Source organism: Apium graveolens, chromosome 3 (genome assembly GCF_009905375.1).
Source record: "Apium graveolens cultivar Ventura chromosome 3, ASM990537v1, whole genome shotgun sequence".
Classification (NCBI taxonomy): domain Eukaryota; kingdom Viridiplantae; phylum Streptophyta; class Magnoliopsida; order Apiales; family Apiaceae; genus Apium; species Apium graveolens.
Window position 1 is genome coordinate 338,980 of NC_133649.1, and position 17,169 is coordinate 356,148.

Sequence of the window (17,169 nt, forward strand, 5' to 3'; positions counted from 1 at the left end):
CCTTCCGAAGACTTGTCCCCACACAGTGTAAGCGAATTCGAAAGAAGGATTCCTGATCCTGAGACATATCCCATATCTCCTCAAAAATCTGATCCTCCCCTAGAGCATTGGGAACCTTCAGATGTGGAAATAGATTGTGACTGGGCGAGGCTCGGTACCCTTACTGAAGCAGAGAAGAATGCCAGAAGGAAAAGAGAGGGTAAGCTGGCATGCGTAGCTCTTGACTCAACTGCAACCGACTGGGAAATTCAATGGCACATGAAGTACTATGACATGGAGGGCATCTGGGCGCGCCCTCTTCGAACCATGAGGCCGCATATTTTTAACGTCGGGAATCAAAGGATCCCCCGAATGGTGCTTACTCCAAAGCTGATTTCCCTAGGCGTGGGCGCGCCCTTACATCCATTCATTAAGAGAATTCTGAAATGGTACGACGTGGCTCCAGTCCAACTATCACCAAATTCATATAAACTAGCCTGGGCTCTGTACATTATGTACCATAATTTGAGGTTGGGCGCGCCCTCAATGAAAGAGTTCAGCTTCTTTTACAGCATCAGGAAATCAATTCCCGGGTACCATTTTCTGGTAGTCAACAAATGGTTGAACAACAAAGGATTTAATGAAGGCAAAATTAGCCACGAGAGAGACTGGAAGGAACCATTTTTCTACATTTATGACGTCAAAAGGACGCGCGTTCGCTTCAATTTGGAACCAAGTGAGTTCAATGCTCTGGACGCGTCCTCACTTTCAAGACGCGCCTTCCCTTTTATAATCCTTTTCTTTATTTTCCTTGTTGTAACCTATCATTCCTTCTTTTAGACAAAAGGACCCAGAAAGAGCTTACGGGAAAGAAGAAGAAGAGAGCAGAGAAGGTTTTGCAGTATGCCGAAAAACATTTCAACCTCAGAGACATGATTACCGAAGAGAATTTGAAGAAAATAGGAGCTTTGTCCCCACGAGTGGGTTCTCTCTGCAAATTTCGAGATTTCCACAATGGGAAACCCATCCTCACCGCTTCTGAAAAATCCAAAGGGCTCCAAGCCACAGAAATTATTCAGCCAGACGTCAACAAGAAAGTGGATTTAGAGCAAGGTAAGAAATCATTATATATAAGACGCGTCACGACTTTAGGACGCGTCATATTTAGCTTGACCTATAAACGTTACTATATATGCATTATCACTTTGGACGCGCCCTACCCCCCGGGCGTGTCTCATTATCACAGAAAACGTCTTAGGCAAGACGCGTCATTCTCACACCCATTTATACATCTTTGCATTCATCCATATCTGTCCTGCATGTAGATTTTATATCACGTTATGGGCGCGTCCTTCTTTCAGGACGCGTCTTTTTGCACATAACTAATTCCTTTTTATGTTTATACCGCAGATATGGCTTCACTCCCCAAAGGATTCGCAATTGGGGCTTCTAAAAAACTAAGGGCAAGGAAACAGGCTCCTACAAAAGTTGATCCACAGGCAAAAACCCCACCTCCTGCAGCAACTCCTTCTCCTCCTCCAAAGATAACTGAGACTCCCGTGTTTGACATTCCTGAGAAGGAAGAGGACGCGCCTTCTAAACGCCAAAAGATCATTCCTGACGATCAATCCTTTGTTCTCAGATACCTGGGCGCGTCCTCTGTTGGGGATTTTTCAGAGGAGGAAGTCAGAGGCTGGACTTTCAGAACGGAGCAACAAACAGAACAAGCCATGGTGAAGGCTGCTGCTGAGCTTCACCTTCATGCCAGACAGAGTGCCAACATGGCGGCAAGGCTCAGGGCGCGCCTTGCTGTTACTGATACTGCAAAGAGCCAGGCCGAAGACAAGATCAAATCTCTGGAAAAACACATTGCCTTGCTCACTCAAGAAAAAGATGCTGAGATTAGACGCCTGGAAGGGGAGAGGACGCGTCTTCAAGCAGATAAGGCTGTTTTGGAAGGCAATGTCACTACAATGGAAAAACAAGTGGACAGCGTCATCACTCTGAACTCCACCATGCAGCTGGAGCTCGACATCCTGAATGATGATAGGCTGCATGGGTGGACAGAGGAGAAAAAGCTAGTTTACCAGCATGGTTTCCAGGCTGGGTTTGAAGAATGGTGCTCTGGGTTTATTGCCAACGACCCAGAGTATACATTCTCAAAGTTTGATGCAGATACCCAGATATGGGTAAACGACTTCAGGGTAAGGGCCGCAGACTCCATCAAAAACAAGAGGATTTTCCTGGGCTTAGAGGAGGAGGACGCGTCCCCTGCTCCTCTCCAAACTCAACCTCCCCCTCAAGAAGGCCAAAACAAACCAGATGACGCGCCTCCTTTCTAGGACACGTCCTTATTTACTTGAACTATTTAAGGGTGCAGGCCCCTTGAAGCCTTGCAAATTGTAAAAACTATTTCTAAGCATTCACTCATTCTGCACCTCTTTTTTTTTTTTTTTTTTTTTTTTTTTTTTTTTTTTATAAATCCTTTTTGCTTTATTCATGCATATTTTTACTCAAGTCTTTTACTTTACCATGCATATGGGCGCGTCCTACTCTTAGGACGCGTCTATTTCATTCACATGCTTATCGCCCACATACATCAATTTGGGCGCGTCCTTCCCATTTGGGCGCATTTTTATATTTTCTTGTCTGCAAAAATATATGAGCACAGTACCATATTATACACAAGTTTGATCAAGGCACAAAGCTCTAACGGGCGCGTCCTAAGCAGCAGGACGCGTCCTGAGACCAAACACAGGATATCCTGGGGACATTTAATATAAAGGAGCATCAACCAAGATAACTTGGGCGCATCCTTAAAATAGTACATTTCACTTGAGTTTCATTGTTCTCTTTGTCATCCATTACTTGTTATTCACACAAAACCTTTAACTGAGGGCGCGCCCTACATCTAGGACGCGTCATGGGACCAAGCAAACTGAGCAAAAATCCTCTTAGAAAGTTTCAAAATTTTATTTATAATACGCTCTGGTGTCAAAAGTGCACCAGTCCCACGGCTACTATGCTTTGTGGGGAAATTATTTCTAAAAATTGACCCTTCAACTAGTCCCAAGGTAAGTAGTACATGCACTACCCCCCTAGGCTAGGAGGAATTTATTTAATTCTAGCCTATAAACTGGGCATAAACCAAAATAATAAAAGAAATATGCAAGGGGCCAAAGCCACGCCTTACTGGTAATACTTTCGGAGATGTTCCGCATTCCAAGCTCGCGGAATCAGCTTCCCATCCATGTCTTCAAGGTGATAAGTCCCCTTCCACAGGATAGACTTTATTCTGTACGGTCCTTCCCAATTAGCTCCAAACACTCCATGTTGGGGGTTCTTCGTATTGGGCATCACTTTCCTAAGTACCAAATCCCCCACCTTCAGCAACTGTCCTTTTACCTTCTTGTTATAATACCTTGCGACGCGCTGCTGATATGCTGCTAGCCTTAGCTGAGAATTTTCCCTCGTCTCCTCTAAGAGATCTAAATGAAGCCTTTGATTAACCTCAGCGTCCTCTTTCCCGTAACAGTCTCTGCGAAGTGATCCCGATCCAACTTCCACGGGGACCATAGCTTCGTAACCGTAAGTCAGCATAAACGGCGTTTCTCCCGTAGTAGATCGCGGTGTAGTGTTGTATGTCCACATCACCTTCGGGAGTTCTTCAGGCCAATTCCCTTTACGTTCCTCCAGCTTGGTTTTGAGGGTATGTTTTATTATTTTGTTAACAGCCTCTGTTTGTCCATTGCTTTGAGGATGATAGACCGCCGCAAATTCCTTCTTGATTTTCAACTCCTCACATAGCTGTCGCAACTCCTTGCTATCAAATTGTTTTCCATTGTCGGAGACCAGCTTGTAAGGGATTCCAAACCTGCATACAATTGAGTTGAAAACAAAATCTCTGATTTTCTTTGCGGTGATAGTAGCCAGTGGCATAGCTTCCGCCCATTTAGTAAAGTAATCGACCGCAACCACTGCATATTTGACGTCTCCTTTAGCTTTCGGCAATTCTCCGATAAGATCGACTCCCCACATGGCGAACGGCCATGGGCTTGCCATAGGCGTCAAGAGTGTAGCCGGCATAGACGAGTAGTTTGCAAAGCGCTGGCAGCGATCACATGCCTTGACGAAATTTGTAGCATCTTCTCTCATTGTGGGCCAATAATACCCTTGGCGCAACACTTTCATTGCCAACGAGCTACCCCCCGAGTGATTGCCACAGATTCCTTCATGCACCTCTCTTAGGATGTAATTTCCTTCTCCTTCTTCAACACACCTGAGTAGAGGTTGGTTGAACCCTCTCTTGTATAGGACTTCATCGTATATCACATATCTTGCGGCTTGATAACGGAGTCGACGAGCCATAAACTTATCTTCGGGGAGTGTTCCCTTGCGAATGTAAGCTAGAATGGGCGTCATCCATGTTTCTTTGGGAGCTTCATCCACTTGCATAGTTTCTATCTCTGGGATACTAGGAACCTCCTGGATTTCAAGAGGGATGGATCCTAACAACACAGCCTCTTGTTGTGACCCCATTTTTGCCAAAGCATCCGCATTACTGTTTTTCTCCCGCGGAACGCATTCCAATCTAACTTCTTTGAACATTCCAATCAGGCGCTGTACACATCTCAAGTATAATTCTGTTCGCGGGCCTCGCGCTTGAAATCCCCCATTCACCTGATTCACTACCAACTCTGAGTCACTTCTTGCAATTAAGTTTCGCACCCCCATTTCCAGAGCGATTTTCAGGCCATTAATCAGCGCCTCATACTCCGCATCATTATTAGTTGCATAAAACTTGAAATGAATTGCACTCATCAGGTGGTGGCCTTCCGGAGATACAAGTACTATGCCCGCACCTGCTCCTCCATTGTTAACCGCCCCATCCACATGCAAGATCCACCAAGGATGCGGAAACTCCTCCAAAGACTCCTCGGCATGAGGTGGATATAGCATCACCAAAGCTTTATCATCAATTTCAGAATCAAATTCCAGCAAGAAATCGGCTAAGGCTTGCCCTTTTATCGCTGTTCGAGGCACATATTCCAAATCAAACTGTCCCAGCTCCACAGCCCATTTCAGCATTCTGCCTGATGACTCTGGTTTGTGCAGGACCTGCCGCAGCGGGTATGCTGTACGAACTTCAACTCTATGGGCTTGAAAATACGGCCGCAATTTTCTTGACGCAAGAATCAGGGCGTAAACCAGTTTCTCCATACTTGTGTAGCGAGTTTCCGCATCGTGTAACCGCTTGCTCACGTAGTACACTGGTGATTGCTGCCCGTCTTCCTCTCTTACCAGAACTGCACTGATCGAATATTCAGACACTGCGAGGTACAGTATTAGATTTTCCCCCTCCAATGGCTTTGACAACATGGGAGGATGTCCCAGTTGCTCCTTGATTCTTTTGAAAGCCTCTTCACATTCTGACGTCCATATAAAGTCTTTCCCAGCTATTTTAATCGCCTTGAAAAACTCCTTGCATCTATCAGACGACTTGGAAACAAATCGATTTAACGCGGCGATTCTCCCAGTCAAACTCTGCACCTGTTTCACATTGGTAGGTGACTTCATATCCAACAATGCCTTGATCTTCGCGGGGTTGGCCTCAATTCCCCTGTGGTTGACAATGAACCCGAGAAACTTTCCCGATTCCACGCCGAACACACATTTTTGCGGATTTAATTTCATACGAAACCTCCTCAAGATATTAAACATCTCCGTCAGGTGCTTGATATGGTCAGTTGTCACCTTAGATTTCACCAGCATATCGTCTACATACACTTCCATGGTTCTCCCGATTTGGTCTTTGAACATCATGTTTACCAGCCGCTGGTAGGTCGCGCCAGCGTTAATCAAGCCAAACGGCATTCCTATGTAACAGTATAACCCCCTGTCTGTAATAAAGGATGTATGTTCTTGATCGGGGCCATACATCGGAATTTGATTGTATCCGGAGTATGCATCCATAAAACTCAACAACGCATGCCCTGCCGTCGCGTCAACCAACTGATCAATTCTTGGCAGCGGGAAGCTATCCTTTGGACATGCCTTATTGAGATCCGTGAAATCCACACATGTCCTCCACTTCCCATTCGGTTTCTTCACCAGTACTGGATTTGCAAGCCATTCGGGGTAGAACGATTCTTTGATCAACCCCACTTCCAACAACCGGTCTATTTCTTCTTTTAATGCTATCGCCCTTTCTCCACTTACTGGGCGGCGTTTCTGGCGTATGCCCTTGCAATTCGGGAGGATATTCAAACGGTGACACATTACTTCCGGGTCGATCCCTATCATATCTGAATGACTCCATGCGAAAACATCGAGGTTTGCAATTAGAAAGCGGGTAAGACCTCCTCTCATCTCCTCATCCAACTGAGATCCCACTTTCAAAACCCTGCTTGGGTCATTTTTATCAACTGGAATAGATATTGTGTCTTCGGCCGGTCCCGTTTTTTCAATAGGCATAGGGATCCTGGGATCCAAATCGAAATCAAAGTCTCGGGGGTCTTCAATTTCCACTTTTTCACCTGAGGGCGCGTCCTCGTTTGGAGGAGCATCAACCTCAACTTCATTCAAGGGCGCATCCTTCTTTTGAGGAGCATCAACCTTGCAGTTATCGCCGAGACCTTGCAAAATCTCACTTCTCCCTTCCAACTTTTCCCCGTTAACCTCTTTCTGCGTGATTCCCTCTGTATTACTCACCATCACTTCTTCTACACTACGGATTTTCGAAACACGTCCCTGCGTCACAAAAAGGTTCCTAGAGGTATTGGTTTCTTCCTTTCCGGGGTTCTCAAGAAAATAGTGGGCATGGACCTCTCCACTCGGTTTTGTATGAATATCTTCTATATCTTCAAATGGGAGACCTTTCCCTTCATACCTTCTTCTGCGAAATTCCTTGACAGCCTTGTGATAGCAGTCACGTGACTCATACTGTGACCCTCTCAGGCTGCCAACTCCGTTTGGCGTCGGGAATTTTATCATCAAGTGGTGTATCGAGGTTATCACCCTGAACGCCCGCAACCAAGGCCTGCCGACCAGTACGTTGTGCGCGGAATCCTGATCTAGCACCTTAAAATCTATCATTTGAGTAACCGACAAAGCCCCTTCCCCAAGCGTGACGGGAAGCCTGACTGAGCCCATAACTCTCACTGCTTCCCCCGTAAAGCCATAGACGTGCGCATCTTCAAAATACATGTCACTATCTGGGAAACCCAGCTTTTTGTAGGTGCTATAGTACAAGATGTTTGTAGAACTCCCATTATCCAGGAACACTCGATGTACGTTCATTGCCCCAATAAGCATGGTAATCACCAGCGCATCGTTGTGAGGATGATGCACCCACCTAGATTCTTTTTCCCTGAATGTAATATCAGCGGACTCCCCCTTAAAGACCTTCGGGGGTCTATCTTCCAAGCTGTGGATGTTAGTGAGCGGTGGATGTCGCGCTTCCCTCGCATTTCTCTCAAGTGCTCGATTACTGTCACCAACAAAAGGGTGTCCTCCAAAAATTGCCCTGATGCTGCCGGCCCTCTGAAACTTGACCTCCGCTGTTTTCTCAACATCCCCCGCCCGCGGGGGTTGTTTTTCATCTTTACCCTTGTCATCAAGTCCCCTGCGTCGCTTCACCTTGTCGATCCATTCTCCTAGGTGTCCAGCCTTGATCAATTCCTCAATCTCATCCCGCAAGTGACGACACTCGTGGGTGTCATGGCCAGTAGACTCATGGTAATCACAGTACTTCTTTTTATCTCTGCTTTGCCACGAAGTTAGACGGTCGGGCTTCTTGAAGATTCCCCTGTCCTTATTTACCTCGAAGATATGATCAATGGACGCCGCCAGCGGGGTATAATTGCTGACTCTTCTCTCGTAGTTCGATGGTGGGCTCCATTCTCTTCGCGAGCTCACAGAGTTTACCCTGTTAGGGCTTCTGGCGTTTCGCCGATAACCCGGACTTACAGATCTGTCCCTTCTCTTGGATCGCCCCTTGGAGTTATAGGTATCATCATTCTTTTTTGTTTCTGCAAGCGACTGCTCGATTGCTTTGAACGACTCCGCCTGTGCGAGTACATCAGCCAATGACACTGGGTCTTTCCCTTGTAGGTGTTTCCAGAAATCCGTCCCCACACGCAACCCAGCTATAAGCAATATTTTCAATGTTTCGTCAGTTGCACCCCTCACCAAAGTAGATTCTGCATTAAACCTCTTAAAATATGAAGTCAAACTCTCTCCTTCCTTTTGTTTCACATTAGCCAGCGTGGTAACAGGTGGTGTGTACTTCACCGCGGCTTGGAATTGTGTCAAAAACAAAGTTTTCATCTGTTCCCAGGATGTAATTATACCTGGACCCAGCTTTTGGAACCACTGCTGAGCGCCTTCTCTGAAAGTGGCTGCCAAGAGACGGCATCGAGCCAAATCAGGTACTTGATATACATCCATTTCAATGTTAAAACGCCCCAAGAACTCCACAGGATCAGAGTTCCCGTGGAAACGCAAGTCGTTGGTTGTGTTCCGGTATCCCGCGGGCAATTGCGCCTCCCTCACAATAGCAGCAAAAGGAGAAGGAGCTTGCGCTGTCGCCGTTACTCTTCCTCCCTCAAGATGGTTGAGTAACCGCTTGAGGTCGTTCACATTAAACGTTCCTACCCCAGGAATGGTTTGAACATTAGGCTGCTGGGGCTGCTCCGCGACTTGCTGAAATTCCCCTTGATCACCCCCCGGGTGTGGCGGAGGATCTCGCCGCCCCTCACCTTGAGGCTGCGGTGGTGGCATATTACCATTTTGGTTCTGAACGTTTTCCCGTACACGAGGTTCATCCTGACCGTGCCGCGGAATTTCGTCATTGTTCTGCATTCTTACTTGAGTCCGCCCGCCGTCCTGGTCATGAGGACGCGCCCCAGACCTATTACCAGTGACGCTGTGGGAAGCTACGGGGATAACGACGGGGATTTCTCCGGCGGAGTGTGTTCCACCTCTCCTACCATTGTAAGGGGCTCTTCCGTATTGATATCCCATTCTTCCCCGTCTATTCCTCTGATATCCCCGGTAGTAATTCCCGGGCCTTCCTCGCGGGGGGGCACGCTCGTGCTCGCGGTGCCGCGCCCCGTCATCCCTTTGGAATGCAGGGGGCACACGCGTTGTGTCACGGGGCCTCGCCTCTCCGGCGTTTCCTTCCCTTTGCCATTCTAGCAGCAACATTCTCAAATCGTCATCCTCCAACCTTATGCCAAGCCTCATTTTCAAGGCTGAAAGATCCCTTCCTTCCTCGTCTTGGTTTTGAGCGTTCTCCGCACGACGACGCTCGTCCATCGTACGCCCAGACCTATGTGGGTGTGGCACTACCTGGTTGCCTAGGCTAGGCATTTCTCTGCCTTCAGTGTCCTCATCCGCAAGCTCCACAATAGGTTCTACATCATCCGAATATTGCAAACGCCGTGGAGTGATTCGCGTGTGATCCCCGCTCCCCTGTGTATCTCCCTCAACTACAGGGGCTTTCCCCAAGGCATGACCATGACGGGGGAAACGACGACCTCTCCTCGTCTTTCGGCGCTCCACCGTACTCAGTCTTGAGTTAAAACTGTTAAGAGTATCCCCCATGTGATACAGTTGCTCCAATATATCAGCGTTGCTGATGAGAATTGGAGGTGTTCCCCCCACATCTGGAGCCCTCGGTGGATCCGCCATGTTTCTGGGAACGTAAGGTTCGTGGCGAGCATAGCGCCCCCCGCCTTCTTCTTCAGACCTGCTGTCACTTCCATCATAAGAACTTCCATCACGGCTGTAAGACATCTTTTCCTCCTAAGATTGCGATCTTAATTTTCCCCCTCCTTCTAGCGCCAATTTGTTGACGGAGGAATTTGGTATCAACAAAGATTGAGGTTTCTCGCCGGAATTAAGATCTGTGACGGTGGTTCTTTGCCGGAAACTTAAGCGGTGTATGGTTGATTGTGGTTATTTTAGGCTGAGATTGATCAGAGTAAGTGGTGGCTCTCTTATCAGCTCTCAACTTCTTACCCTCTCAATGTGCCTACGTACCCTTTATATAGGGATCAAGCCTGACGTAGTTCTCGTAGAACAAGAAGTCTAACGCGTTAAGACTTCTTACTCTTAAACCCAGTAGAAGCCCATCCGATATCCATCTTCTGCTAGCTTTAGGAATGTCCAACTATGAGGCCCAACCGCAAAGGCCCAAGGCTCGTCCGTAATCGCAGGACTTCACGGATAGTGCATCTCCCTGCGCAAGGATAACACTCCGCTACAGCTATCTCCCTTGATTTACGAACGCAGGTATAGCCACGGTTCACCCCAAGTGCCAGACGCGTCCCTGTCCCCCGAATGAGGATAACCCACCAGATAGCAGGACAGGTGATCCCAAGCTCTTGGGTGCAAAGTGCAGGATGACTCCAAAGTTCTCCAACGAGGACACCCGTTGAATACAAAAACAGAGCTCCCAAAGCACACACCAAAGTAAACCCCACATCCCCAACGAGGACACCCGTTGAATACAGGAGGAGGCCTTCAATCATCAGGCATACCCCTAGAGGCCTTCAAGCTTTTCACGGACATCCCCCTCCTTGACCATCTCAAGGAGGGAATTCTTCATAGAGTACCTGCAACAAACACATTAGTAAAAATAATCCTCCATCGCTCCTTTCCATGCAAGCTTTGTCTTGAACTCAACATCAAATGTACACAGATCAAACTCAGGACGCGTCCTTTCTAATTGGGCGCGTCCTAACTCCCACAAATCAAAACCTGTTTCCTCATCAATCGTTCTTTATAGCAATCAAAATCACAGGACACGTCCTAGAGCTTTGGGCGCGTCCTTAACCTCATCAAACTTGCAACATCCCCTCTAAACCATCATACACAGCATTTCGCCTCCTATGACATGTCCTCGCTAACTTAGACGCGCCCTAGAGCGCCCATCACCATAAGATTCCATCTGCCAAGCATTTTCATAAACATTGGCGCGTCCATAAATTCTGGGCGCGTCCTCCCTTGACCATGCACTCTTCTCGCTTCGTAACTTATTTCTTCCAAAGTAGGCGCGTCCTAAGGTACTGGACGCGTCCTCTCTTCCACAATGCAATATCGGGTTTGACTGTCTGTAAGCCGCATTTGACCCGAATCAATCTCAATGCCAAATTTTGGGCATAACACTTACATTCTGCATTTCACAAGTCTGCTTGTCTAGAGCTTGTATTAGATGCTCTTTAGGAATAATTAGGACCATATCCTTTCCTTTCTCTCTGCATTTCAAAAGCATACAGCACTGAAATTCCTACCTATCTGTTTCCAACTAAGTTCAACTCGTTTCGGCTACAGAAGGTTCTGAGTTCAGACTCGTTGAACAAAATTAGTTACATAGTAGTATAAAGGCATTGTAGGGGTAAGTGTTTTTATCCGTAAGGTTATGAGAAATAAAGAACTGCCAAAACATCGATTAAAAATTTAATCTACGGTTCCATTAAAGTCAAAACAGCACAATCATTTGATCATGGTACTCCTGTATGTGCTTTAGATTTCATGAAGTTCTGACTTCTGAGTTCTGACTCGGAAACAAGCTCCCTACAAAAATAGGGATAATACTGCGTTATTATGAATTTATCTTCAACAAGTCGACGCTTTAACTAATTACAACTATTCACACCTATGCAATGATGAAAAGTGAAAACAATGCCTTTACTTTGTCAAAGAAAAGATTCCCCTTGTTCTGTATAAGCACTGTTTAATACTAATCAACAACACAATACAAGCAGATTAAGGTATGCAAATGTGTAGCAGCAGCCCACTTTAGGAGAAGGAAGAATTGCAGAAAGAATAAAGCCGATGTAGAACTTATATTCAACGAATGTAGCGATGATTGTCGTATACAAATGACATTCTTGGCGTAGTTATAGTGCATATACTTTTTCTCAGGTAAACGGCCAAAAGAATGGCATTAGGACTAATATGCATTGGTTTGATCCCACTATTTAGTTTTCTGGGTAGGATGTAGTCATATCCTTTGACCTCTATAGTATCGGTATACCTTTTAACATTTTTTCTTAGTAAAAGACGTTTTTACCCTCCGATATTGGCCGATATGTCGTTTTATCTCCGAAAATGGCTAAAAGGAACGATACCTAATACTGCAGGGGTTAAAATGTATGACTTCATACTTTTGAGGCTGAATACTTTAGGGGTCAAAAGGTCATTAAGCCTAGGAGTTTTTTGCTTTTGAAATACTTTTAGGTTTTCTATTCCAACATTGTTGTAATTGGTGGTGTTATTTAAACTTTCATTTAGCTTTTGCAGTTTCATATTTCTACCTGTTTAGATAATTTTTATCTTAAATTTCATGTAATCTCTTGATTCAGTATATCTACTACTCTGCTTTCATTTAATAACTCTCAAACCCAATTTTCTTTTTCACTATGAGGCGAATATTTTATTTGCAGAAGGTCATAAAGTCTGGACATCATGTACAATGATTCTGGTTGAGGTTTTCGTCGATGGCGGTTGTGACAAACAAGACGTTTTCTGCAACTTCTCTTCACATCATCAAACTCCCAAGAGAATGGAATCTGCAGCAGTTGATAAAGTAAAACTCGGTTATTAGTGATTATGTCGAGTGTGGTGTTCATTGCTAGGCTAATAGGGAACACGGTTAGAACCGAACACTAACAGAAAATAAATGAGCGAATGAAGAAAGTAAGACCTGATAAGAGTATAGAAGGGATGCATATTTAGGCATTTTTGATTAGTTTTACTGGTTTTTGTAGTTAAAAGTTGCGAGCAGCCTTGTTCTTTGGAAGATCCATCTCGTGTTAGTATTTTCATAATTATTGGCATTACTTCTATTCCAGAGAAAAGTTTAAGATTATAGCAAGATAACGTGCAACCTATATATCCTCTCTAGCATTCATCCACATGTTATTATAATTAGTAGAGAACTAATCGAAACAATCCACGTGTTTTGAACAAAATAGAATGAAAGATATCATAAAAGAACTGACACCGGAGCAGAGATATGGCTTGATTCAGACTCAGAAAGCCTCACCTGCTGCATTGCTGGCAGTACCTTTGCTCTCCGCCTTTGCTTATCAGAACAGGGATCTTTGAGTGACCCTCGCAAACCCTGTGGCGCCTATGGTACTCCCTGCACTTATTGAGGTCTTCCAAACACCCATCCACTAAACACGAGGCCTTTTTTGCGTAACTGAAAGCACATACCTTCTTCGATTCTAAAGGTAATGGCAGTGATGGTAACCCCTTTGGCCCCTGCAATCTGTCCATTGCTCCATCTCGCACATCTCCTAATGTACTTGGTCTTTGATCATAGCAAATCATCACCATTCTTTGACAATCACGCATACGCTACCATTAATTACACACTTTAATTGATTTTCTTTGTTTTGCTTTTTTTTTCTCTTCTGAACTCAACATGTTATAAATCAGAATAATCCTAATATTCCAATGCTTCCTGGTGAGACTGATCAACCAATCCCGTTTGCAGAAGGAGTTATCCACAATGTTCCTGTGCCCGATTATCAACCTGGCACTGCAAACGGGAACAATCAATCATCAGCGACTATTCCATTGATGGACGAAGGTGAGCTCGAATCACTAGTATCCCTTTTTGCTTCATTACCAGGGGAAGATTTCGACGACTACATGCAGAGAAGCTCGATGAAGTGAATTAGACAAACAAAAAGTAAAACAAGGGAACCAACTACACAAAACAATGTTTGTTTAGGGTTCTCTTAAGTAGTGTAGTATCTTTTTCCTACATTAGGAGTTTTTTGCTTTTGAAATACTTTTAGGTTTTCTATTCCAACATTGTTGTAATTTGTGGTGTTATTTAAACTTTCATTTAGCTTTTGCAGTTTCATATTTCTACCTGTTTAGATAATTTTCATCTTAAATTTCATGTAATCTCTTGATTCAGTATATCTACTACTCTGCTTTCATTTAATAACTCTATCATGTTTCAAGTTAAAAACTTTTGTCAAGGCAACAATTTAAATGTGAACCATCTAATCTTTTAAAACCTAATGGATATGATCCTAGTTCTCTAGGTTTGCTCAGTGAAGTAGATTTCCCTATATATTGCCTACAAATTCGATAATGTTATATAAATTTAAGAACTTTTTCTACTGATACAACATGACAGAGTTCACAATGTTAAAGACAATTTAAAAATCTCAAATTATCGGTAATTGAGCGTAATGCTACAAAAAGTGAAGAATTAGAGAGTCTAAAAGTGAGGTTTAACCGTACCATCACCGATTTTTTCACAAAATTCTACGACCTCCAAATTTTAAAGGTGGATCCGCCATAGCACATGAACGCATATGTATACACGTTTCAGGCCTTCTGGGCCTGATGTATTGATAGCGGCTCTATGGCTGTACACTACTGACACTAAGTTGGTGCCTGGTGGGAGATCAGAATTGGAAAATTGGATGCCTTTGGAAACGTGTATTTGTTTGGGCATGTTTTGGCTAGAGATTGCTATAAATTCCATGATCTCTCTAATCCACAGTCCACAGATCAAAATATTCCGAAAAGTAGTGTGAGACATGGAGTCATGGAAATATTATATGCAGTCAAAATAAACAGTGCTGCACATAATTCAAAATAAAGCAAGCACATCAATTACATTGGCAGAGACATCATTACATAGAATCCTTAACATCACTATTAATCCAACAACAAAAGAACAAGAAACTTATACTGAGGATGTAAAAGCTAGCTTAATAATTCCCTGAAGAATTAGTCTCAGGTCCACTTCCTCTGGTGGGCGGTCGCCTTGGAGGCGGTTGGAAACGCATTGTCATGTCTTCCTGGGACAGATAAATACAACAAAATTACAGTGAATACTTGCAAAACACTATGTTACTGCAGCAACTATAATGATCATGTCCCCACTCTGTTTTTCTCTCTCAATTTCTCTCTCTCACTCGTGTTCTCTCTCTGGTGCTCTCTCTCTCCACACACAAATATACATACAGGTTCTTATATTCAACTTGTTCTCAATTAAATTCTGAACTATTCTAGTTTATTGATTCTCGTAATTCACAATTCAATCAGCACAACCTTGTTCTTCACTACAAGAAAAATGTCATCAGACAACACCCATCAGACAACGCTTGACCAAAAAAGTGTTGCCCAGAAATTTTACACAACAGTTTTTTAAAAACCAGAAAACAGGTGTTGTGTGAATCCCTTTACTACAATAGGTTTAAAACTGTTGTCTAGCATATCGTATCAGACAACCGTTTTATGAGATAAGGTGTTGTTTAAATAAAAAGATTTCATCATTCCTACAATGCTTTAAAAACTATTGTCTAGGTAATCGACACAGACAAGCCTTTCTAAAGATATGTTGTGCAAATGAGGTAGTTTGTACAACAGTTTAATTTTGCATTGTCTGAAAGTAATGGAGACAACGTTGTGAAACACCGTTGTTGGAATGAGACAAGTGTTTTCTCAATGGATTAGTTAAGCTGGAATCAAATAACGTACTTCCATTGGTGAGCTGGTATAATGAGAGACGTTCATTAAGAGGAGATGAGGTGGCACCATGTGATTGGTGAAAAAACATTCACTTGGATTGCTGAGTTGGTGTAATAAGAGCAGTTGATTGAAAGTATATTTAATATCAGCCATTAGATTAAAAAACGCTGTTACGTTTACACAACAGCTTTTGTTCAAATAAATGTTGTCAATGTTCATCTAAGACAACCTTTTTTCATAGAAAACCGTTGTCTGTAAGTCTGATTCTTGAAATTTCTGAAGCATTACTTGTGATGAGGTGGCACCATGTGATTGGTGAAAAAACATTCACTTGGATTGTTGAGTTGGTGTAATTAGAGCCGTTGATTAAAAGTAGATTTAATATCAGTCGTAGGATTTAAAAAAGTTGATCATCTAAAACAACGGTTTTTTTTCAAAAAAACTGTTGTCACTATTTATTTCAGACAAGACTTTTTCAAAGAAAACTGTTGGATGTTGCCTCGTACTAGATTTTTTTCCATACCCGATTAAAGAGATAAATTTTTAAAATGATTTTTTAGATGATCCAACCGTACGGATGTTAAGAAATACTTATTTTAGTCAAATGAAAAAAGTATTAAAAAATTTCAAATTCATCTCGAATGTCAAGATTAGAAAAATCTGGTAAAATCACTACTTCCCAACACGGGATTCGTTCCCGATGAACAAGATAAATTTTTTAAATGATTTTTTTGGCGATCCAACCGTACGGATGTGAAGATATACTTATTTTAGTCACATGAAAAAAGTATTAAAAAATTTCAAATTCATCTCGAATGTCAGGTTTAGAAAAATCTGGTAAAAGCACTACTTCCCAACATGAAATTCGTTCCCGATGAACAAGATAATTTTTTTTAAATGATTTTTTCAACGATCCAACCGTATGGATGTTAAGATATACTTATTTTAGTCACATGAAAAAAGTATTAAAAAATTTCAAATTCATCTCGAATGTCAGGATTAGAAAAATCTGGTAAAAGCACTTCTTCCCAACACGGGATTCGTTCCCGATGAACAAGATAAATTTTTTAAAAGATTTTTTCACACTTGTTTGTGATGAGGTGGCACCATGTGATTGGTGAAAAAACATTCACTTGGATTGCTGAGTTGGTGTAATAAGAGCAGTTGATTGAATGTATATTTATTATCAGCCATTAGATTAAAAAACGCTGCTACGCTTACACAACAACTTTTGTTCAAATAAATATTGTCAATGTTCATCTAAGACAACCTTTTTTCATAAAAAATCGTTGTCTGTAAGTCTGATTCTTGAAATTTCTGAAGTGTTGCTTGTGATGAGGTGACACCATGTGATTGGGGAAAAAACATTCACTTGGATTGTTGAGTTGGTGTAATTAGAGCCGTTGATTAAAAGTAGATTTAATATCAGCCGTAAGATTTAAAAAAGTTGATCATCTAAGACAACGGTTTTTTTCAAAAAAACTGTTGTCACAATTTATTTCAGACAATAATTTTTCATAAAAAAACCGTTGGGTGTTGCCTCGTACTAGATTTTTTTCATACCTAATGAAAAAGATAAATTTTTTTAATGATTTTTTAGAGGATCCAACCGCACGGATGTTAAGAAATACTCATTTTAGTTTCATGAAAAAAGTATTAAAAAATTTGAAATTCATC

At 43.0% G+C, this 17,169-nt stretch overlaps 1 protein-coding gene across 1 annotated transcript; it reads left to right on the forward strand.

The window, feature by feature from the left end:
- The first annotated feature begins 960 nt into the window (after window positions 1-960).
- Window positions 961-2,321, forward strand: LOC141711216 (uncharacterized). Its single transcript, XM_074513625.1, has 2 exons — window positions 961-1,092; window positions 1,390-2,321. The coding sequence occupies exon 2, from the start codon at window positions 1,392-1,394 to the stop codon at window positions 2,319-2,321; it is 930 nt and encodes a 309-aa protein (XP_074369726.1). The 5' UTR covers window positions 961-1,092; window positions 1,390-1,391.
- The last annotated feature ends 14,848 nt before the right edge of the window (window positions 2,322-17,169 follow it).

What these genes read in the sequence shown, in the direction of transcription:
- LOC141711216 (XM_074513625.1), top strand. Translation starts at nt 1,392, where the DNA reads ATGGCTTCACTCCCCAAAGGATTCGCAATTGGGGCTTCTAAAAAACTA.